This window comes from Ursus maritimus, unplaced genomic scaffold (genome assembly GCF_017311325.1).
Source record: "Ursus maritimus isolate PB19 unplaced genomic scaffold, ASM1731132v1 scaffold_7, whole genome shotgun sequence".
Taxonomy (NCBI): Eukaryota; Metazoa; Chordata; class Mammalia; order Carnivora; family Ursidae; genus Ursus; species Ursus maritimus.
Window position 1 is genome coordinate 54,992,817 of NW_024426885.1, and position 18,060 is coordinate 55,010,876.

Genomic DNA, 18,060 nt, shown 5'->3' on the forward strand with positions numbered 1-18,060 from the left:
CCGGGATTGGGATTTACAGGCGTGCAGCCAGAGGCTGGTGATCCGCCGCCCAAGGGGGCTCCGCCAGTGCCCGGGAGCCGCGCCGAGCTCCAGCAGCTTCCGACCCGCCTGGCCTCAAGGTGGCGGAAGCTGGAGGCACCGGGAAGGCGTTCCTGGTTGCTAGGGCTCTCTCGGGCGGGGGCGGTGCCGGGGGGGCGGGCACGCGCCGAGTCACGCCCACGCCCGGCGGGAGGAGCCCGGGGCGCGTGGCGACACCAGAGCTGCCCCGGCCGGGGCGGGGGCGGCGCGCGGGGCGGACTCTCGGGACCCGGCGTCCCCGCGCCCGCTGGGCCCCACACACGCCTGGAGGGGGCTCGCCGGGCCTGGAAGACGCGGCGGACGGGGCCGGAGGTCGGTGCGCCGGTGTTGGGGCCCTCGCGGGGGCGGGCGGTCGTGCGGGGTAACCGGGCTCAGGCCTGCGTCACTCCAGTTCTCCCAGCACACGAAACCTGGGAGGTTGAGTCCCGGCGAGGGTAGGGCAAGCTCGCCCCACTCGCCCCCTCCGCATCCGCCCCTCAAAACTTCTGCGAAGTCTTCCCGCGTTAGGCGGGCGGCCTCTCCCGCACGCCCCCACCCTGGGAGTGCTCGAGGGTCATCCCTGGGTGGAAACTAGTGTTACCGGGCAGGAGGAAAGCCTCCGTCTCTAGGGGGGCAATGCCTGGGCTTACGCGAGTACCCACTCGCGTGGGGTGCGCTAGGAGGTCCGCTTCTCTCCCCATGCAGCCCCAGGCTCCGCGGGGACGAAGGCCAGTGGTCCTGCACTAACTCTGGTGGGGCTGGGGAGGCCAGGAAGCCTGAAATCCACCCGGAGCTGCTTCTAGTGGGTGATGTTGGGCGCTTTCCTTCCCACCCCACCCAGCAAACACCCGCCTTTCCCCTCCAGGGAGAGCCCCTCTGACCTTTGGATATACAGTCAGCGTAGGGAGGGGAGAGGCCCTGGGAAGCTGATGATCCCGCAGAGGGACAGGCACAGCGCAGAGGGTCAGACAGTTTGGGAAGGGGCTTTCAGGTGTCGCAGCTAGCTGGTACCTTGTGGTCAGAGGCCAGCAGGTAAAATAGGTAAATGTGTAAAATATCAGGGAGGCCTGCTCAGATTGGTGTGTGTAGGTGCGCCTGACCATGCTAGCACCCCCAAACTCTCAGACCCCGCTGCCCTCACCCTTGCATCACAGAGGAGCCCTCCAAGGAGCACTGGGCCGAAACCAGCATCCAGAGGGCTTCCACGTGGGGGGAGGAGACTTGCGCCTGGTCTTGTTCAGGACTACTTAGCAGTTCCTGGGTGGAGTTGGGCGAGTGGGCGTCCTCCAGGGTCAGCTGCTCTTTGGCAGTGAAATGAGGAAGCCGGGGTCCAGACACAGGCAGCGAGCAGACCACTGGTCCGGATGTTGAAGGAACCACAGGGTGACTTGCTCCCAGGAGGGTGTCCAAGTTCCACCGCCTTGATTTTCCCTGAGTGGGTGTGTGCCACCTGAATGAACCTGTCTGCCCAGAGCTGCTGTCTCCTGGGGCGTGAAAGCACAGCCCCCTCTTCAGACTTTCTCTTTCTTCAGAAACCGGTCTTTTTTGGGTTGTATTCAGTGTGCGTCCCCTGGGGGGCTGGCCGTGGAATGCCGACTCTCAGCCTGCCCCCCTTCCCTGACCTGTGCGGGGCATTCAGGGTGAGCCACACTCTAGTGGCCCCCTCATCCAGACAGCCACTTGGAAGCATGGCTGTGGAATTCTACCCTTGCTGTAACCGGGATGACTCAAAACCCGGCATGTTTTATTGGTAATCTCCATGAAGCAATGCGGGGGCCATGTCCTCGCTTTGGTCAGAGCCCACATGGTTCTTACGTCTTCTGAGGCATGACCTCTTAACAGCTTTGGCATAAATGTAACTTCCGCGCTTCTCAGTAGATTCCTAACAGGCCCTTGTTTGTATTATTGGAGAAGAACCCTCCTGGGGTCGGGCTGGTGTCCTTGGCAGAGAAAACAGGATTTACTGAGAAAATACAAGCATAAACCAGATTGTGTGTGTGTGTGTGTGTGTGTGTGTGTGTGTGTGTGTGTGTTGGGGGCGGCAAAGGTAAAATCCCATAGGAGGTGCTGGACAATTAGGATGAGTTCTCTTGGGCCTTCTTTTACGCTAACATTCCTGAACCTAGACTGATGTAGTGAAGATTCTCTGGGGTCACTCTCTCGGGCTTGATGTTCGGTTCAAAATCAGCTGGTGGGTCTGGCAGTTCCTGTAAAAGTTAAATCTAGAGTTAACCTTACGACCTCGCAATCCCACGCCGAGGTGTATGTGCTCAAGAGAATTAAACACAAATGTCCACACAAACGCTTGTACACGAATGTTCCCTGCGGCATTATTCACCACAGCCCAAAGGTGGGAACAACCCACACGCCCATCAGCTGATGGACGGAGACACAAAACGTGGTGTCTCCATACATGGCATGGTAGCCGTAAGAAGGGAAGAGTCCCGACGCATGCTGCAGTTTGGATGAATCTTGGAAAGCTGACGCTGGGGGAAGGAAGCCCAGACACACAAGGTAGGGAGCGGGCGATTCGACAGAGACAGAGATGAGTGGGTGCCAGTGGCTGGAGGAAGGGTGCGGAGGGGGACTGCTAATGGATAAGAGCGTATTTTGGGGAGTGAGGCATATGTTCTGGATTAGATTGTCATGATGGTTGGACAACTTGATGAATGGACTAGAAACCGCTGAATTGTATACTTTAAACTAGGGTAATACATAGGCATCTCTCAACTTGTAAAAATAGATGGTAGGAGGCCTGCCCTGTTTTTAAACCTTTCTTCTTTCGATAAAAATGACGTCGTCAGTTAAAAATTTTTAAGCAATACAAAAAAAAAAGCTCAAAGAGGAAAGTAAAAACATCACCTGGTGACCACTGTTAGCATTTTGGTTTGGACGCAGTTCCGGTCAGAGTGTCGAGGGTTGAACTTGGACAAATTATTTAACTGTTTCCCAAGATGGGGACAAAAATGCAAAGCTGTCGGGTGCAGAGTTACGGATAGAAGCACGATGAATGCTAGCCGGTGGAATCATTACGTGTCCGCGTCTGATTGTACACAGTGGGCTAGGGTTTGTTTTTTTTTTTTAAAGATTTTATTCATTTATTTGAGAGAGACAGAATGAGTGAGAGCACGAACGGGAGGAGCAGAGGGAGAAGGAGAAGCAGACTCCCCACCAAGCAGGGAGCTCGATGCGGGCTCCATCTCAGGACCCTGAGATCATGACCTGAGCCGAAGGCAGACGCTTAACAGACTGAGCCGCCCAAGCACCCCCAGTGGGGTTAGGCTTTACATCTGTTACTGGACTTTTCATGGACAACATTTTTTTCCCCCTGAGACTTGGTGTTTTAGAGTGGTTTTAGGGTCACAGCGAAGCAGAGGGGAGGGTACCACGGTTTCCCGCGTGCCCCCGGCCGCTGCTCAGCCATAGCTTCTCTCGTTATCAGCCTTTCTTATCAGGGCGGTGCATTGGCCACAGTTGATGAACCGGCGTGGACATAATCCCCCCAAGACCATAGTTCACCTCGGGGTTCACTCTTGGTCTTGTACGTGTTGTGGGTGTGGAGTAGTTATAGGCGGAATTTTCATGTAAAAAATCATCCATTTTGAAAACAAACGGCTCCGGAATATTCCATCGTATGGTATGGTAGAGTAGTCTGCCACGTCTGGAGGTTTCGATTGCCTGTGGCGTCCCCCGGGGATTGAGGCTGGTCGCACAGCACTACCGTTAGCGCTGAGCGTAGGACCCGACGTCCTCAGTGGCACACGTGCTTTTTGACTACCTTTAGGGTATGTACCTGGGAACGCGGGTCTGTGGCTTAAGCCCACAGATTTGGTGTTCCCAGAATAATTTGTGGTCTAGCAGAGTCTAGCTGTCCTCCGGGCCGGGCAAGGATTGGCTCTGGAAGGGCCAAGGGAGGGGTGGTGTGTCCGAGGGCCGTGGGCAGGGGAGGCTGCTGAGAGGAAGGGTGGAATGGGCTGGAGAGCTGCCAGGCCCCATTCCCCGGGTGGGAGTGTCAGAGGCCAGTAGGGGAGAGAGAGGGACCGATTCCAGGAGAGGCACAAGCAGCTGGGAGTGTAAAAGCGCTTCCCCTCCCCTGGCCTGGCTATGGCAGCCCCTCAGGGGCCTGGCTATGCCCTCAGGCCCCAGTCCCTCCACTGGGAGTCCCGGAAGGGTTAGCGAGGCCAGGGTTACTGGCCCTTTGGGGAAGGGAAGTGATGATGCTTGGGGGCTGAGGGAGCAGGGATTCAACTCCTTTGGCCAACCTGTTGTCCATCAGGCCTATGCTGCGGTCTCTGGGCTTTCTTCCCTGGGTGGTTACAGCCTGGGGGTAGGCCTCGAACAGCCCTGGCAGCGTGACACATGTCTGCTGGCTCCTGTCACCTCTATTCCTGGCCTCCCCACCTTGTTCCCTGAACTTCCACCCCCTCCCTTCCTGCCACTGGACTTTGTGACCTAAGCTTTGCCTTTGGTGGTGAAGGCCCCTGGCCTCACTGTTTCTCAAGGCTCCTCCTTGAGCTGCCCTGGGTGGTCCGGTGACCCATGGCGGACCCCGTCTCCCCAACAAGCTATGTATCCTCTCTAGTACCTGCGCCCCGCCAGCTTGGAAACCGAGTTCTCTGGGTTCTCCCAACCTCCTTTCGGGCTGCTAGCCCCAAGATCAGGCTGGCACAGAGGGGGCTGGGCTGAAGGGGACCGGCGAAATGCACCTCTTCCATAGCCCTCCACTTTCACAGGCTCTGCTCGGCTCCTGGGATCCTCTCCTGACCTCTGGCTGGGTCCCTGGGCCCTCTTGGATCCCGGCCCCAGGAAATACTCTCTTTTTGGCCCAATTGGCAGACTCAGCCTGATGAATACTCAGGGGACCAGCTCTGGATGACCTTTCTGAAGGCCTGGAGCAGTGAAAGTGGCACTGCTTGCTGGGGACTTGTCTTGGTCACAGCCCTGCTGAGGACTCAGTTTCCTCATCTGTAAAATGGGTGGAATGTGCAAGCCTCAGTACACTGGGGACCATTTAGCCAGTGAGAAACAAAGTTCAATCTCTTCTAATTTCCTGTGCCAAACCTCCCGCTACCCCCACCATGCCCAGGTTCTCTCTCCCCCAGGGGAGGAGTGAAGCAGTGGGCATTTGAACACCAATGAGAACGGTGCCTGGAGGTCCATAAGCTGCCTCTATGAGCGTGGGGAGATCTGGGGGCCCTCTTGGGGGGGTCACCATGTCCTGGAAACTTACATGTGCAAGGACACCTCAGGGTGTCCCCTCCCATTACAGGGGGTAAATGGTGGCCCAGAGAGGGGAGGGGTTGTGCCCCAGGCCACAGATGATGCAGAACAGAGCAGTGGCCTTCCCCTTCCTGGTACTGCCTGAGAGGGTCCCAGATGGCCCGGAACACGCTTCCCCATTGAGCCTTTTGGCAGCTTGCTGTCTGTCCTTCAAGGTTGACCTTCAAGTTTGAGGTCCAATTTCTGGGGTACCTGGGTGGCTCAGTCGGTTAAGCATCTGCCTTTGGCTCAGGTCATGGTCTCAGGGTCCTAGGATCGAGCTCCGCGTTGGTCTCCCTGCTCAGTGTGTGTGTGGGGGTCTGCTTGTCCCTCTCCCTCTCTGCTCTCTCCCTCTGTGTTTTCTCTCTCTCTCGCTCAAATAAATAAAATCTTAAAAAAAAAAGGTTAAGTTCAGTTTCTTATTTCCTTGTCCTCCTCCTCTCTGCATCCTCCCCCTTCGCCCTAACATCCCTTCCCTGAAGTCCACAGCAGCTGTTGGCTTCTCTGGCTGCTTTCTGTGCAGGGGAAGCTTTGTTTCTTTCCTTGCTGTTGCTCTCCGGTAGCCTGACTTATTCCTGCCTCTCCTTGGAGCCTGGCACAGGCTGGAGGAGGTTTGATGGCCCGTTGCCCTTGAGCCAGCATCTCCCCACAGGATGCTCTCAGGATCTCAGCTCCTCAGACAGCTGGGCTCCCACCCGAGCGAGCCCTGAGGCCTGCACCACGATCGCCTTCTCTCGGGCTGAGCTGGGCTGGGGACAGGGCCCCTGGCTGCAGCCCCAGGCTGGCCCCTCTGCCCTCTGTAGAAGCAGAGTCTGGGACGCGCCAGATGATGCAGGCCCTCGGGAGGCTGAGCCTGGTGGGCAGCCTTGCAGGCTGGCTCAGAGAGCCTGGGCAAACGGCTATTTTCTTTTTCCTTTGTGCTCAGCAGTTCAGCATCTAGTGACCCAGCCCAGTGCTGTCCTCTGCCTCAGATGTCCTCTCGTGTCCAATTCGGTGCCAGGCAACGGTTCTTGAATTTTAGCTCCTTAGGGGTTCAACTAAAGTTGGTTCTCAGTTTGCCAGGAGCTGGTCAGGCTGCCCTAGTCCCTGTGTGAGTGTGGGCCTGGGGCACACTTGGCCGGCAGATCTAGCTTCTGCCCTTTGCAGATGCTCTCACAGGTGACCGCTCCCCGTGTGCCCGGCTCCTTCTGACCGGAGCCTGCCTGATCAGTGTGTCTCCCCTACCCTCTTTCTTACCGCAGACATTGCCTCCTGCCTCCTCTTCTGGGGGATGTGGCTCAGCCGTCTCGGTGCACTTGCACTGTCCCAGGAATGCTCAGGGGAGTGACCCGCCCACCGCAGGCCCCTTTTCCCCACCCTGCTGTCATGACCTTCGTCGTACCACATCCTATTTTGCGGGTTGATCGGCATACCCTGCTGATTGATCTCCTTCGGCCTGGGCCTCATGGTGGTGGCCTGTGAGCGGGGCAGAGTCCAGTGTGTGCCCAGTGCAGCACTTCGAGAAGTGTGGTTCATTCCCTTAACGTGGCCTGTCCTGCCGGTTCCCCACTGGTACGCCCCTGCCTCTTGTTCCTGTGTGTCTGCCTCATCCACCCAACCCCGTGAGTCTGCAAGTTCCGCCTTTATACGGGCAAAGACGGTATCTGTCTGTGATCATGGCGTGTCCACAGCACAGAGCACGCCACAAAGCAGGAACTCAGTTAATGGATGTTGTCGAGGGAGCAAATACACTGAGGGAAAAATACACAACGATTTGTTTAATGTGTGCAAAAAGCAATATTGTCGGTGCACGGAATATCCCTGGAGGGATTCATATAAACGCAGTAATAGTGGATGCCTAGGAGAAGGGAACTGGTGGTTGGGGAATGGGATAGAATTAGGGTATACCCTGTGCCTCTGGAATTTAATTCACATGTTAGAAAATTGGAATTTTGCTAATAGACAGTTACATAATTTAAAAAGTTCAAGTCATGGGGCCCCTGGCTGGCTCAGTCAGTAGAGCATGTGACTCTTGATCTTGGGGTCATGAGTTTGAGCCCCATATTGGGTGTAGAGTCTACAAAAAATAAGAAAATAAATAAATTAAAAGATCAAGTCTTGGCATTTGAGGCCTCTCTTGCTGTGAGTCCCCCTTTCCTTCCCAGTGCTTGAGCCCCCTGACTCTGATGTGGTCTCTCCTCCTGTCCCCGCAGGGCCTGGTTCGCGATGGGGTCCCAGGTGTCCGTGGACGTGGGAGCTGTGCGTGTGGTGATCGTGGGTGGGGGCTTCGGTGGGATAGCTGCCGCCAGCCAGCTACAGGCTCTGAACATCCCCTTCATGCTGGTCGACATGAAGGACTCCTTCCACCACAACGTGGCAGCCCTCCGGGCCTCCGTGGAAAGTGGTAATGGACTCTTTTCTGGGGCTTTCTTTGTGAGAGTGGTCTTGTCGCCACTGTGGGTCTGGGGGTGGTTTTCGCCACTTAGGGCAAAGCCTAAATTCTGGAGATTCTTAAGGTCACTGGCAGCTCCCATATCAAGGCTGTAGAAGTGAGAGCTGGACTTCCCTGAGGACCTGGGGAGGCCCAGGCGGGTGCTGTAGGGGGCGGTGGTATGCCGGGAATACCACCGGCTCAGCTGTTTGGCCAAGGACACCCCTCAGAAAGGTTTTGAGTTATTTTGGCTTCCCAAGGGCAGCCCAGTTTTACTCTCTGACCTCCTCTGCGCCCATTCCCCAGGGTTTGCCAAAAAGACATTCATTTCCTACACTGTGACCTTCAAGGAAAACTTCCGGCAGGGGCTGGTCGTGGGCATAGATCTGCAGAATCAGACGGTGCTGCTCGAGGATGGCGAGGTGAGCGTGTTGGCGGCCGACCCGACCCTCAGCTGGCTTCAGGAGGCCCCCCGGGGCCGCAGCTGCCTGCAGGAGGAGCCTCGGATGGTCTCAAGGGTGGCGAGTCATCGATGGCCCCCACATGGTGCTGGCCGGGTCACAGGTTCCTCATAAGCAAAGGCCTGGCCCCAGCAGCCACAGGAATGTGGTGGCAGACTTTTTTTTCTGAGCCTTTCCTGTGCGCCCGGCACTGTCTTAAGCCTCCCTTAGTCTCCTTCCGTGCCCATCCTGACTCCGTGGGGGAGGTCGTATAGCCTCACTTTACGGAGAGGTTAAGTGGCTTGCCCAAGATCCCACAGCTGGTAAGAGACTCAGCCAGGGTTTGAACCCAGGCAGTTTTCACCCCAGAGTCTATACTCTGAAAGCTGGTGTCCCAGACCAGGCCCCGGCCTGGCTGGCCTGTGGGGGCCCTGCTGGCTGTGTGGAATCCAAGGGTAGGTACACACATGATCCCACATCCCCCGGATTGGGAGGTCGCTGGGGCAGAGGCCTTCACTCATCTCTGCATTCCCCAGCCCTGGGAAGAGCCCGGAGCCTGGCATACCCCTGCAGTGACTGGGGGTACATCAGGGAGCTGCCATATGTCGTGGTAAGGGCCACCTCCAGCCTGGCCCTAGAGGACACAATTTCTGTCCTCAGTGACTTCGGGGGAATCAGTGTTCCTTGAATTAGTTTTCGGGCTGAGGAATCTCTTGGTTGGGAAGGTGACCGAGTCTCCTTGTCCAGTGCTTCGGACGGTGCTTTCCAGAGCCCTGGAAGGGCCCATGAGGGCATCTCGGGCCTCCATGGGGAAGGGGCTGAGAGGCTACCCCCCCCCCCCCCAGAGCAGCTCTGGTTTTGTCAACTTTATGTATTTAGGCTCTAAATAGAATTTCCCTCCTTCCCGCCCTCCCTCCCTTTTTTTGTGGGAGCAGGGGAAGTTTCTTGGGGAATACCTAGGAGGTTCCAAACCGACTCCACACAGGAAGCTGGAGTGCTGCTTGTCTGCACACGGTCTCCTCTGCCCGGCCTGGCCGCTGCTGTGGGAGCGCGCCCTTCCCAGTTCTGTGTGTGGCGGCCCGGCAGCACGCGCGCCGCTCCCTGAGTTATTGCCCGGGTTCTAGTGCTTCCCCTGGGCCTGCTCAGTGTGATGGCTTTGCTCCTTTCAGAGGAGGGTGGCTGCGGTGTGCCCAGGCCTCTCCCACCCGGTGCTCCTTGCCCGGTGGGCCCAGTCTCAGGCAGAAGCCCAGGCCCGCCCTCACCTCCTTTCTCCTGCCCCTCACAGGCCCTGCCCTTCTCACACCTTATCCTGGCCACTGGCAGCACCGGGCTCTTTCCGGGCAAGTTTAATGAGGTTTCCAGCCGGGAGGCGGCTATCCAGGCCTACGAGGACATGGTGAAGCAGGTGAGCTGCCTGTTGGCTGGGCGGGGCTGCGAGGGTCAGGCGGGGCCCGGGGAGAGGGGAACCACTGTGGGGACGCGTCGGGTGGCAGCAAGGAGACCCCCCCGGGTGCAGCCACGAAGATGGAGAGTTAGTAGGACGAGACTCCCTGGCAGAGACCTTTGTCCCCGTCATCGAGGTCTGGATAGGAGCACCCCTGACCTCATGTAGTGAGGTCCCATTTGCCTCTCTTGGGGTCCCACTTGCACAGGCCTTTGTGTTTTACAGAACAGGTGTGGATCCGTGACCTCAGGCAGTTTTCATTGAGGGGTGGGCAGGGTCTGGCATCGCTGAAAGACGAAGAGTAGAGCCCCAGAGAAGGATCCCAAGGCGAGTGTGACTGTGACTATGGCCGGGTCCTGCCCTCCCTGCCAAGCTTCTGAGAAGCCTGGGGAGCCTCTTGCACCATCACGAACAGATGTGAGTGTGGAAGTTAGGATCCTGGCTATGGACTGAGACAGACCTGGGCCATGGTCCCTTGAACGGTGGGCAGGTGGTGCCACCTGGCTTGTGGGGCTTAAGCAGAACCAAGCGAGAACAGGCGGGGTGATGCCCAGTGTGACCTGGCCCTGAGGAAGCACATTTGGACCCCAAGTTTGGACTCTTCTTTGGCCAAGGAGCCCACACCCTGGCCAAGCCACAGGGCAGGCTGGGTTTGAGGGTGCATTTCATGCTTCCTTCCGCTCCAGGTCCAGCGCTCACAGTCGGTGGTGGTGGTGGGAGGCGGTTCTGCTGGAGTGGAGATGGCAGCGGAGGTTAAAACTGAATTCCCCGAGAAAGAGGTAGGCACACAGCCTTGTCTTTGGACTCTCAGAGCCCGGGCTCTCTGTGCGGTATGCGAGGACCACAGGGGATTGACCTGGGGCTTGGGCGGCGGCGCTCCACGAACACGTGTTTCCCAGGCCCCAGTCTCTGCAGTTGGGTATCCCTGATGTCCCCCATTCTGCTGGCAGTGTTTCCTGGAGAGCCAGGGCATGTCCTCATGCAGGGAGGGGGCCTGCCCTGCGGTCCAACCAGGGGCAGTGAGCCTAGGAGGGATACCTGACAGAAGGTGCGCTCTTGTGTCTCCTGCTGTGTTCAGCCTCTTGAGACGTAAATGTAGACTTTTATTCTCTCTGTTTGATGGCAGCTGGCCTGGTCAAAGACACCCACAGATGGCATTTTGTCTGGGGCAAACAGCAGCTCTTTGTTCTTCAAGAGACAGTAGCCCTTGCCCTGAATAGCCACATGGGGGTCCCTGCCATGCACCCCCCTCACTGCCCGTGTTGGGGAAGGACGGGTCAGCGCCCATAGCAGGATAACCCTTTTTAAAATAAATAAATAAATAAATAAATAAATAAATAAATAAATAATAAATATTTAATTCATTTATTTGAGAAAGAGAGCAAACATAAGTGGTGAGGGTGGGCAGAGGGAGGGGGAGAAGCAGGCTTCCCGCTGAGCAGGGAGCCCCATACGGGGCTCGATCCCAGGACCCTGAGAACATAACCTGAGCCAAAGGCAGACGCCTAACCGACTGAGCCACCCTGGTGCCCCTAGGATGGCCCTTTTAATGGGGGGGGGAGGGAGGACCTGCGAGAGACTGTCCTCGCAGATGTCGAGGCTTGGCGGTGGGCCGAGTGATGAGTGGTAGTTACGGGTCCTTGAGGCAAGAGCTTGCTTGCAGCTGATGCCAGACTGGCTTCTGAGAGCCACATGGATGCTGTGGTTGGTTCTTTCCCCTGAGGGAAAGGCAGGTTGGTTTTGAAAAGTAAAATCAATATGGACTAATTTAATTATATGGTTGTTCTCTGACAAATTATTGAACATTATTATAAGAGTGAGTGATGTAAAAGTTGTTAAGTTTTGATGTAGGGGGTGAAGACCAGGCTGAAGTAGGAAGTCACTCAGTAGGACAGATACAAGCCATAGTATCCCGCCTTATTCAGGACTCAGTCTGTGCTGAGTTACACGCTTTCTACATGTTTTCTCAATTCATCATCACTAATTTCCTGTGGGTGGGACCGGATCCCTGCTTGACGGACTCTTCGGGAGGTGTCCGAGTATCTGAGATGAGACTTGAACTCAGGCAGTCTGACTTTAAAGCCCGAGCTTTGAGTATACGCCAGGCTGCCCCCCCGCTTGCCCTTGCTAACCCAGACAGCAGGTAGACGTGCCGGAAGTGCCAGTGTTCGAGCCAGCTCTCAGGTACATGCCTGCCGACTTACAGCTAGAATGTCAACGGCTTACATCTAGACTATGATTATTAGTGCCCAACAACACTGGAAAACAATTTTCCCCGTGGCTCTGGGGTGGGTGGGTGTGGGGTGGGGCGCACTGGCGCGTTCTGAAACAGGCGTAGACTAAATGCGGGCTCCGGCCGGCCGGTCTCCCGTTACCTGGGGCTGACATTGGCAGATGACTTCTCTGGGGCCTTCCAGTAAACTGGGGGTGGGGGGTGGGGAGGGGGGAGGGAGACAGACTGACGTGTTTGTAAGCCTCTTGTGTGAGCCGGAGACTCAGTGGCTCCTTCTCTGCCCTGTGGTCCCTTGTCCAGGTCACTCTGATCCACTCGCAAGTGGCCCTTGCCGACAAGGAGCTGCTGCCCTGTGTCCGGCAAGAAGCGAAGGAGATCCTGCTGCAGAAAGGCGTGCAGCTGCTGCTGAGTGCGTGCGAGGCCCCCTCCCGCCTGCCCCCTCCCTGGCCTGGCTCCAGGGCCTTCTGCGTCCTGGTCCTGGGGTCGAGCAGTTGAGTCTTGTCCGGCCGGAGGCTGTGTCTGTCCCCACACTGGGCAGAGGCCTGGTGCTCACGGGACTCCCGGCTGCGGAGGCAGCCCTGTCCTGGCCTTGTGCTGGGCACGGTGGAGGGGGTACCACTTTGCTGAATGCTTTAAAAAATCGCCTCAAGGATTTGACCTGACTTACGATGTCTCTGTGGTAGAGAGAATGGGTTTTTTTTTTTTCTTTTTCTTTTGGTTTGTATTCAGAGCCAGGTGAGGAGTGTGAGCTTTGTGGAGAGCAGGAGGGGAGAGCACCACCCCCTAACCCAGGCGCCGTGACCGGCACTCTTCATGGGGCTCAGCCTCCGCACCCTCCCCAGGGATGATGGTCTGCTCTGTGCAGACCCCTCCCGGCTCTTGGTCTCCTTGGACCTGGCTGTGCAGTACCGTGACCGCCTTTACTCTGAGGCAGTGTGGAGTACAGGCGAGCTTCTGGACGTTTCCTGCCTTCAGCTCAGTCGGTGGTGTGCCTGGAGAGCCTCCCTGCCTGGTTAGGGTGGTGCGGCCGGCAGTCCGGCTGTGTGGTTGGGGTCTTCCTCGGAGAGCTTTTCCCAGAACCTCTTGGGAAATTCAGCTTCACTTTCCCACACTGCTTCTGGGAACTTTCCTGCCTGTGGACCCTTTGGGGGGCGGGATAGCCACCTTGTGTGTGTTGGGGCAAGGGCGGACTGTCAGAGGGGCGGGGAGGAAGGCAGGAGCCAAAGGATCGCTTAGTTGGGCCCCAGCCTGGATGCCGTGCCCGCCCCTGCCGGCCTCCTGCTCACGGATCTCGCTTGACAGGTGAGCGGGTGAGCAACCTGGAGGACCTGCGTCTTAACGAGTATGGAGAGTGCATCCGCGTGCACACGGACAAAGGCACAGAGGTGGCCACCAACTTGGTGATCGTCTGCAACGGTATTAGGATCAACAGCTCGGCCTACCACAGTGCATTCGGTAAGCAGGAGCCGTGGCCCACTCCCCAGGGCCCCCCCGCACTGGCCGGCCGCTGCGGGCCCTGCAGGCCTCTCCCCCGGGAATCAGCGTCGCCCTGCCTTCCTCCCCCTCCAGCGCAACAGCTCAGATCTCTTCTGAATGTTGACGTCAAACTTTAAATTCAGGTCTGGGTCCACTCTTGATGTGCTTTCCTCCATTGTGGCCCTGACTTAGGCCAAGGTGGCCCAGGTGACCAGTCTTTCAAAATCGGAGTCCGCCCCCTCGTGGTGAGAGCTGGGAACAGGTTTCAGAGCGAAGGAAAGATCCATTGTTTCACTTTCTGGGAACAGAGGGGAGGGAATTCCTGGGTCAGGCCTTTTACTGTTTATTCACAGGTGTGCTGTTTTCCCCAGACCCTGATCCACATGTTTGGCCACTGAGCTTGGAATGACCATTTGGGAAATAGAGGAAATAATGTGGCCTTAGGTTCAATAATGAACTCCCCAGCTAACTGGAGGCTGGGAGGAGATGATGGAGTCCTGGCCTCCGTGTGTGAGCCAGAGGCTCTGTGACTCTTGTCAGGCCTCATGATTGCTGTGTCCCAGGTCGCTCTCATTTACTCTGTAGCACCCTTCCTGGACAAGGAGCTCCTGTTTGGGTCCTGCAGGAAAGAACTGGCCAATCGCAGAAGGAAGCTAGTCCAGGCCATGCGTGGGGGTGGGGTTGAGTGCCTATAATGGAAAGAGAGCCCAGAATTGTACATGCCTTTGTCTTAATGTTATGTTTTCAAAAATAATTCCTTCAAGTCCCTTAAAAAGAAAAGTTTACCATTTACTAGAGGCCCGCATTTACCTGAAAAATCTGATCCATGTTCAAAGGGAAATTTGAGACTTGGCTAAGTCGCAACGTAGTCATTGTAAGTGAATCATTGTTGATCGTGTAATTTACAAAGTTATACACGTCGTCTAAAACGGCACATGCTGTCTTTCTGACTGGTTTCCATCCTGGCATAGTAACCTTGACTTTGGGAGAAGAGCTCTGAGGTGGGGACTCGAGGCAGAACTAAATGAGGTGGGGTGTCTGCCTCTTAAGGATGTCCTTTGGAGGGAGGCTTGACCAGCACCAGAGGGTCGTCTTCTCCCGGGTCTAGTGGCCACGCAGCAGGGCTTCAGGGTTGGCTTTGCCCGGCAGACAGTCACCTGGCCAGCAATGGCGCCCTGAGAGTGAACGAGTATCTCCAGGTGGAGGGCTGCAGCCGCGTCTACGCCATCGGCGACTGTGCAGATGTGAAGGAGCCCAAGATGGCCTATCACGCGGGCCTCCATGCCAGCGTCGCCGTGACCAACATCGTCAACTCCATGAAACAGAGGCCCCTCAAGGCCTATAAGCCAGGTAAGGAAGCCCCGCGTACTTCACAGTTTTAAGAGTTGGTTAGACGTCCGAAGCCTTTGCGAGCTTCAAGGTGAGTGACTGCTGGAACAAACTCTCAGAGCTGGTGAGGGAAAACATCCCTCTGGAGCTCTGGAAAAATAAATCAGGGGCTTGCCCATCTTCCTCAAGTCTTCCACGACCCTGTCCTCCGACGGAAGGCCCCAGGAGGGTTTGTGCTGTGGGAATTGCAGGCCCACAGATGGTGGGCGGGGGTCTGATTTGCGTGCACGTGTCTGCTTCACAGGGGCGCTGACGTTCCTCCTGGCCATGGGGAGAAACGACGGCGTGGGCCAGATCAGTGGCTTCTACGTGGGGCGGCTCATGGTTCGGCTGGCCAAGAGCCGGGACCTGTTCGTCTCCTCAAGCTGGAAGACCATGCGGCAGTCTCCACCTTGAGCTGGAGCGGGGCGGGACACGAGGTACTGCCACCATGGGGGGCGGGGGGGGCACAGATTGCTTGACAGCGGTCCCTGTCTGACAAATGCCAAAGGGCAAACGCCCTTTTCCTGGAGTAAGACGCCAGGAATGTACCGATCAGATACAAAACTTACAGAAAGCCAAAACTGGGAGAGGGAGACAGAGAGAGCCATTGAAAAAAAGACAACCCCTAGAGGATTCTTTCTGGGTTCCGAGAGGTCTGCTTGCCTTTGTGCTGGCTGAGGGATTCCTTTGGTCTTAGGGAGGGTATAGCCGGCCTTCTCTACCCCAGGCTCCTCATGCGTGTGCCTGCATGTGTGCGTGCGTGTGTGTGCGTGCGTGTGTGTGCGTGCACATTGTGTTGGCATTCAGGGCTCTCAGAGCAGGAGAGAGCAGGGTCTTCTGGTGGCTGGCATCCTATTAGGGCAGGAAGGGGAGCCTGTGTGGTGAGACCAGCTAAGGGGAGCTGGGGTAGAGATGGCCTGCACCCCGAGCCTCTCCCGTCACATCCTGGGTGGGAAAGCCCATGCATTCTGCAACACCCAGGTTGTTAATAGGAGCCTGATTTCAAACTATTAGTCCCTATGGTCCTTCATTTTCACAAAACGTTCTATGTTTCCTTTTCTAGGTCCTGATTATATACCATAGGTTACATTTAAGAAGAAAGAATTAGACAAACTCCCCTCCCGGTTAGCCCATCCAAACAGAAAATGAGTTTTTATAAAGCTAGTGGGTTAAAACTGAAGCCTGGCTAGCCAGCTGCTGGAGAAGTTAAGGAGAGGCAGCTGAGCTAACGGGACCCTTGGCCGGCTTGCCATTGGGCTCGCATTCAGGGAGCAGAGGGGGGCTCGCAGGTGAAGCCCTGTGTGCTAGGCTGCTGTCTCAGTGGATTTTGCAAGGGACAAAACTGCAGCTGATGCTGGGGGCGGGGGACCCTGTGGGAACCTCTGGGGTTCCGTGCGTCTCGTTTCCTGGCCAACCCCGATGACACTGTGGAGGCCCAGCCTGCCACTGGCCGTGTTAAGTACATAAATGACTCCTCTGTCTGGGAGAGGCCTCCGATCGCAGGGGGTCTGTTTTGGAAGACCGAGGTTAAATCTCCATAGTGGAAGTGGTTGGTGATTTCATCTGAATAAATGCAGGCCCTGTTCACTTGTGATGGTGGCCTCTGCATCCGTGGCCAGAGTCCTGGGGACACAGCCTCACTGGGGTTCTCAGTCCTCCCTGCCTGGGCTGTGGCCTAGGTCAGGTCCATTTGTTCCCTAGGCCTATGTGGGACCTGGGCCTCTCTCCCGCAGAATGGCTGCCCCACCGGAGGCTTCACCCAGAACTCCCTTCCTGTGGACCAGCCTTCTGGAAGCAGGACCTGCTGCCTGACAAGCACAGACCATTCTGTGCCGTCTGACCTGGGGCCTACCAGGTTGGGCGTCTCAGCCCGTGCGTGACAGGCCTAGTTCTGTTTGTAACATTTTACAAGTGTCCACTCATGGGGACACGGTTTTCTAAACTGAGGAAAAGGTTGCAATAAAGGACTATGTTGTAAGAAAAGACACTGGATCTTCTCATTTTTTTTCCTTTCATTTTTCTTTTTCTTTAAAAAAACAAAACAAAACAAAAGCCTGAAGCAAAATCTTTTTAGGAGTAGATACAGATGTCATGGGGGAGGGGTGGGGGCACTAAAAACAGAAAAGGAAAGCACCAGTGAGAGGCCTTTCTCATTTTCTTCTCTCCACCACCGAACACAGACAGCCAACAAAGCCCAAGTCACTTTTACGCCCTCTTCCCTTGGAAAAAGGAGAAACAAGGTTTTAAGAATTTTGAAAGGATTTTTTTTGTGTGTGTGTAAAAGTCAATGCTATAAATCTAAAACGAAGTCTGTCTTTTAAAAAAGTTCTAAAACAACAGGAAGAAAACACATGGAAAGAAACCCCTCCTGGAGACCTGGTTGATTACAGACTGAGGCTCTTTGAAACCAGAATATAAAAGGCAGAGGGCTCCTTCCGTGGGCAGGCCCCGCTCCTGCAGCCCCCATGACCTGCTGCCCTGCCAGCTGCCCTCCGCTCCCCTGCCGTCACCCTTCCTCTCTCCTTTTAAAAAAGAAACCCCCACTCCTGTGACTTGGCTCCTCCTCCGATTCCCGATTCCCGTGGGCAAGCCGGCCGGGCGGGGTGGGGGCGGCTACTTGGCGTCGAGCTTGGCCATCTCCTGCACGTAGATGCCAATGCTCTCGCTGTCGAAGAGCAGGAAGTAGACATTCTTCAGCGAGGACGTGCTCGAGTCGTCAAAGTGGGCCGAGATGGCTTTGAGGGTCACCTGGGCGGCCGTCTGTTTGGGGAAGCAGTTTCTGTGCCAGAGGAAAAGAAGAGCTGATGTCACTTCGGTTCCCTGGACCCACGGGGTAACGTGGCCCTCAGTCGGGGGTGGGGGCAACGCGGTGCCTTCTTATCTTGGCACCAGGCCTTTTGGTTCTGTGTCACGGGGTCTCACTGTGTGCAGGCGGGGCCACGTACCCCGCCCTTTGACCCGAGGCAGAGGGGCAGCCCGGGGAGGGGCAGGCAGGCCGCGGCCGGCGGGAGCCACGCTGGCTGGGGCAGGGCAGCGCGTGCAGCCCGAGTCACAGGGCCGGCCGCGGAGCCACAGGGCCGGCCGCGGAGCCGTGCTCGTGCCCGCATGAGTCCATGGCACCTGCCTCAAGCCGAGCCGGGCCTCAAAACCTCTGCCAGCTCAGCACAGGAAATAGTTGGTATTCAAAAAGCACAGCTAGGTTCCCGAGCTCCCTCGAGACCGCTGTACGGTGTCAGGTTGTTGGTGAAAGGGGCAAATGGACGCTCAAAAGTGCCTCTCATAACGCCTTTCTGTGCGTTTAGTGCTCCCCTCCGTGACCCACACGCACGTGCGGCTGTGATCTGAGCGGGGGGGGGGGGGGGGGGGGGGG

General features: G+C 56.7%; 2 protein-coding genes across 6 annotated transcripts in view; one reads left to right on the forward strand and one right to left on the reverse strand.

Moving 5' to 3' along the window:
• The first annotated feature begins 244 nt into the window (after nucleotides 1-244).
• Nucleotides 245-16,673, forward strand: AIFM2 (apoptosis inducing factor mitochondria associated 2). Of its 5 annotated transcripts, none has more exons than XM_040624470.1 (10): nucleotides 245-390; nucleotides 7,509-7,699; nucleotides 8,033-8,148; nucleotides 9,452-9,571; nucleotides 10,297-10,389; nucleotides 12,144-12,333; nucleotides 13,146-13,298; nucleotides 14,469-14,669; nucleotides 14,953-15,127; nucleotides 16,344-16,673. In XM_040624470.1, the coding sequence occupies exons 2-9, from the start codon at nucleotides 7,522-7,524 to the stop codon at nucleotides 15,102-15,104; spliced, it is 1,203 nt and encodes a 400-aa protein (XP_040480404.1). In that variant the 5' UTR covers nucleotides 245-390; nucleotides 7,509-7,521; the 3' UTR covers nucleotides 15,105-15,127; nucleotides 16,344-16,673. The 5 variants fall into 5 exon arrangements, with proteins under 5 accessions (XP_040480404.1, XP_040480403.1, XP_040480401.1 ...); XM_040624469.1 differs by having other exon boundaries at nucleotides 16,370-16,673; XM_040624467.1 differs by having other exon boundaries at nucleotides 246-390; nucleotides 16,392-16,673.
• Nucleotides 16,674-16,775: 102 nt separating this feature from the next.
• LOC103668010 (core histone macro-H2A.2) overlaps nucleotides 16,776-18,060 on the reverse strand; it is a 50,342-nt gene continuing 49,057 nt past the window's right edge. Inside the window, exon 9 of the mRNA XM_040624473.1 lies at nucleotides 16,776-17,469. Coding sequence (XP_040480407.1) covers nucleotides 17,304-17,469 — 166 coding nt within the window. The 3' untranslated portion in view covers nucleotides 16,776-17,303. The remainder of the gene's footprint in view (nucleotides 17,470-18,060) is intronic.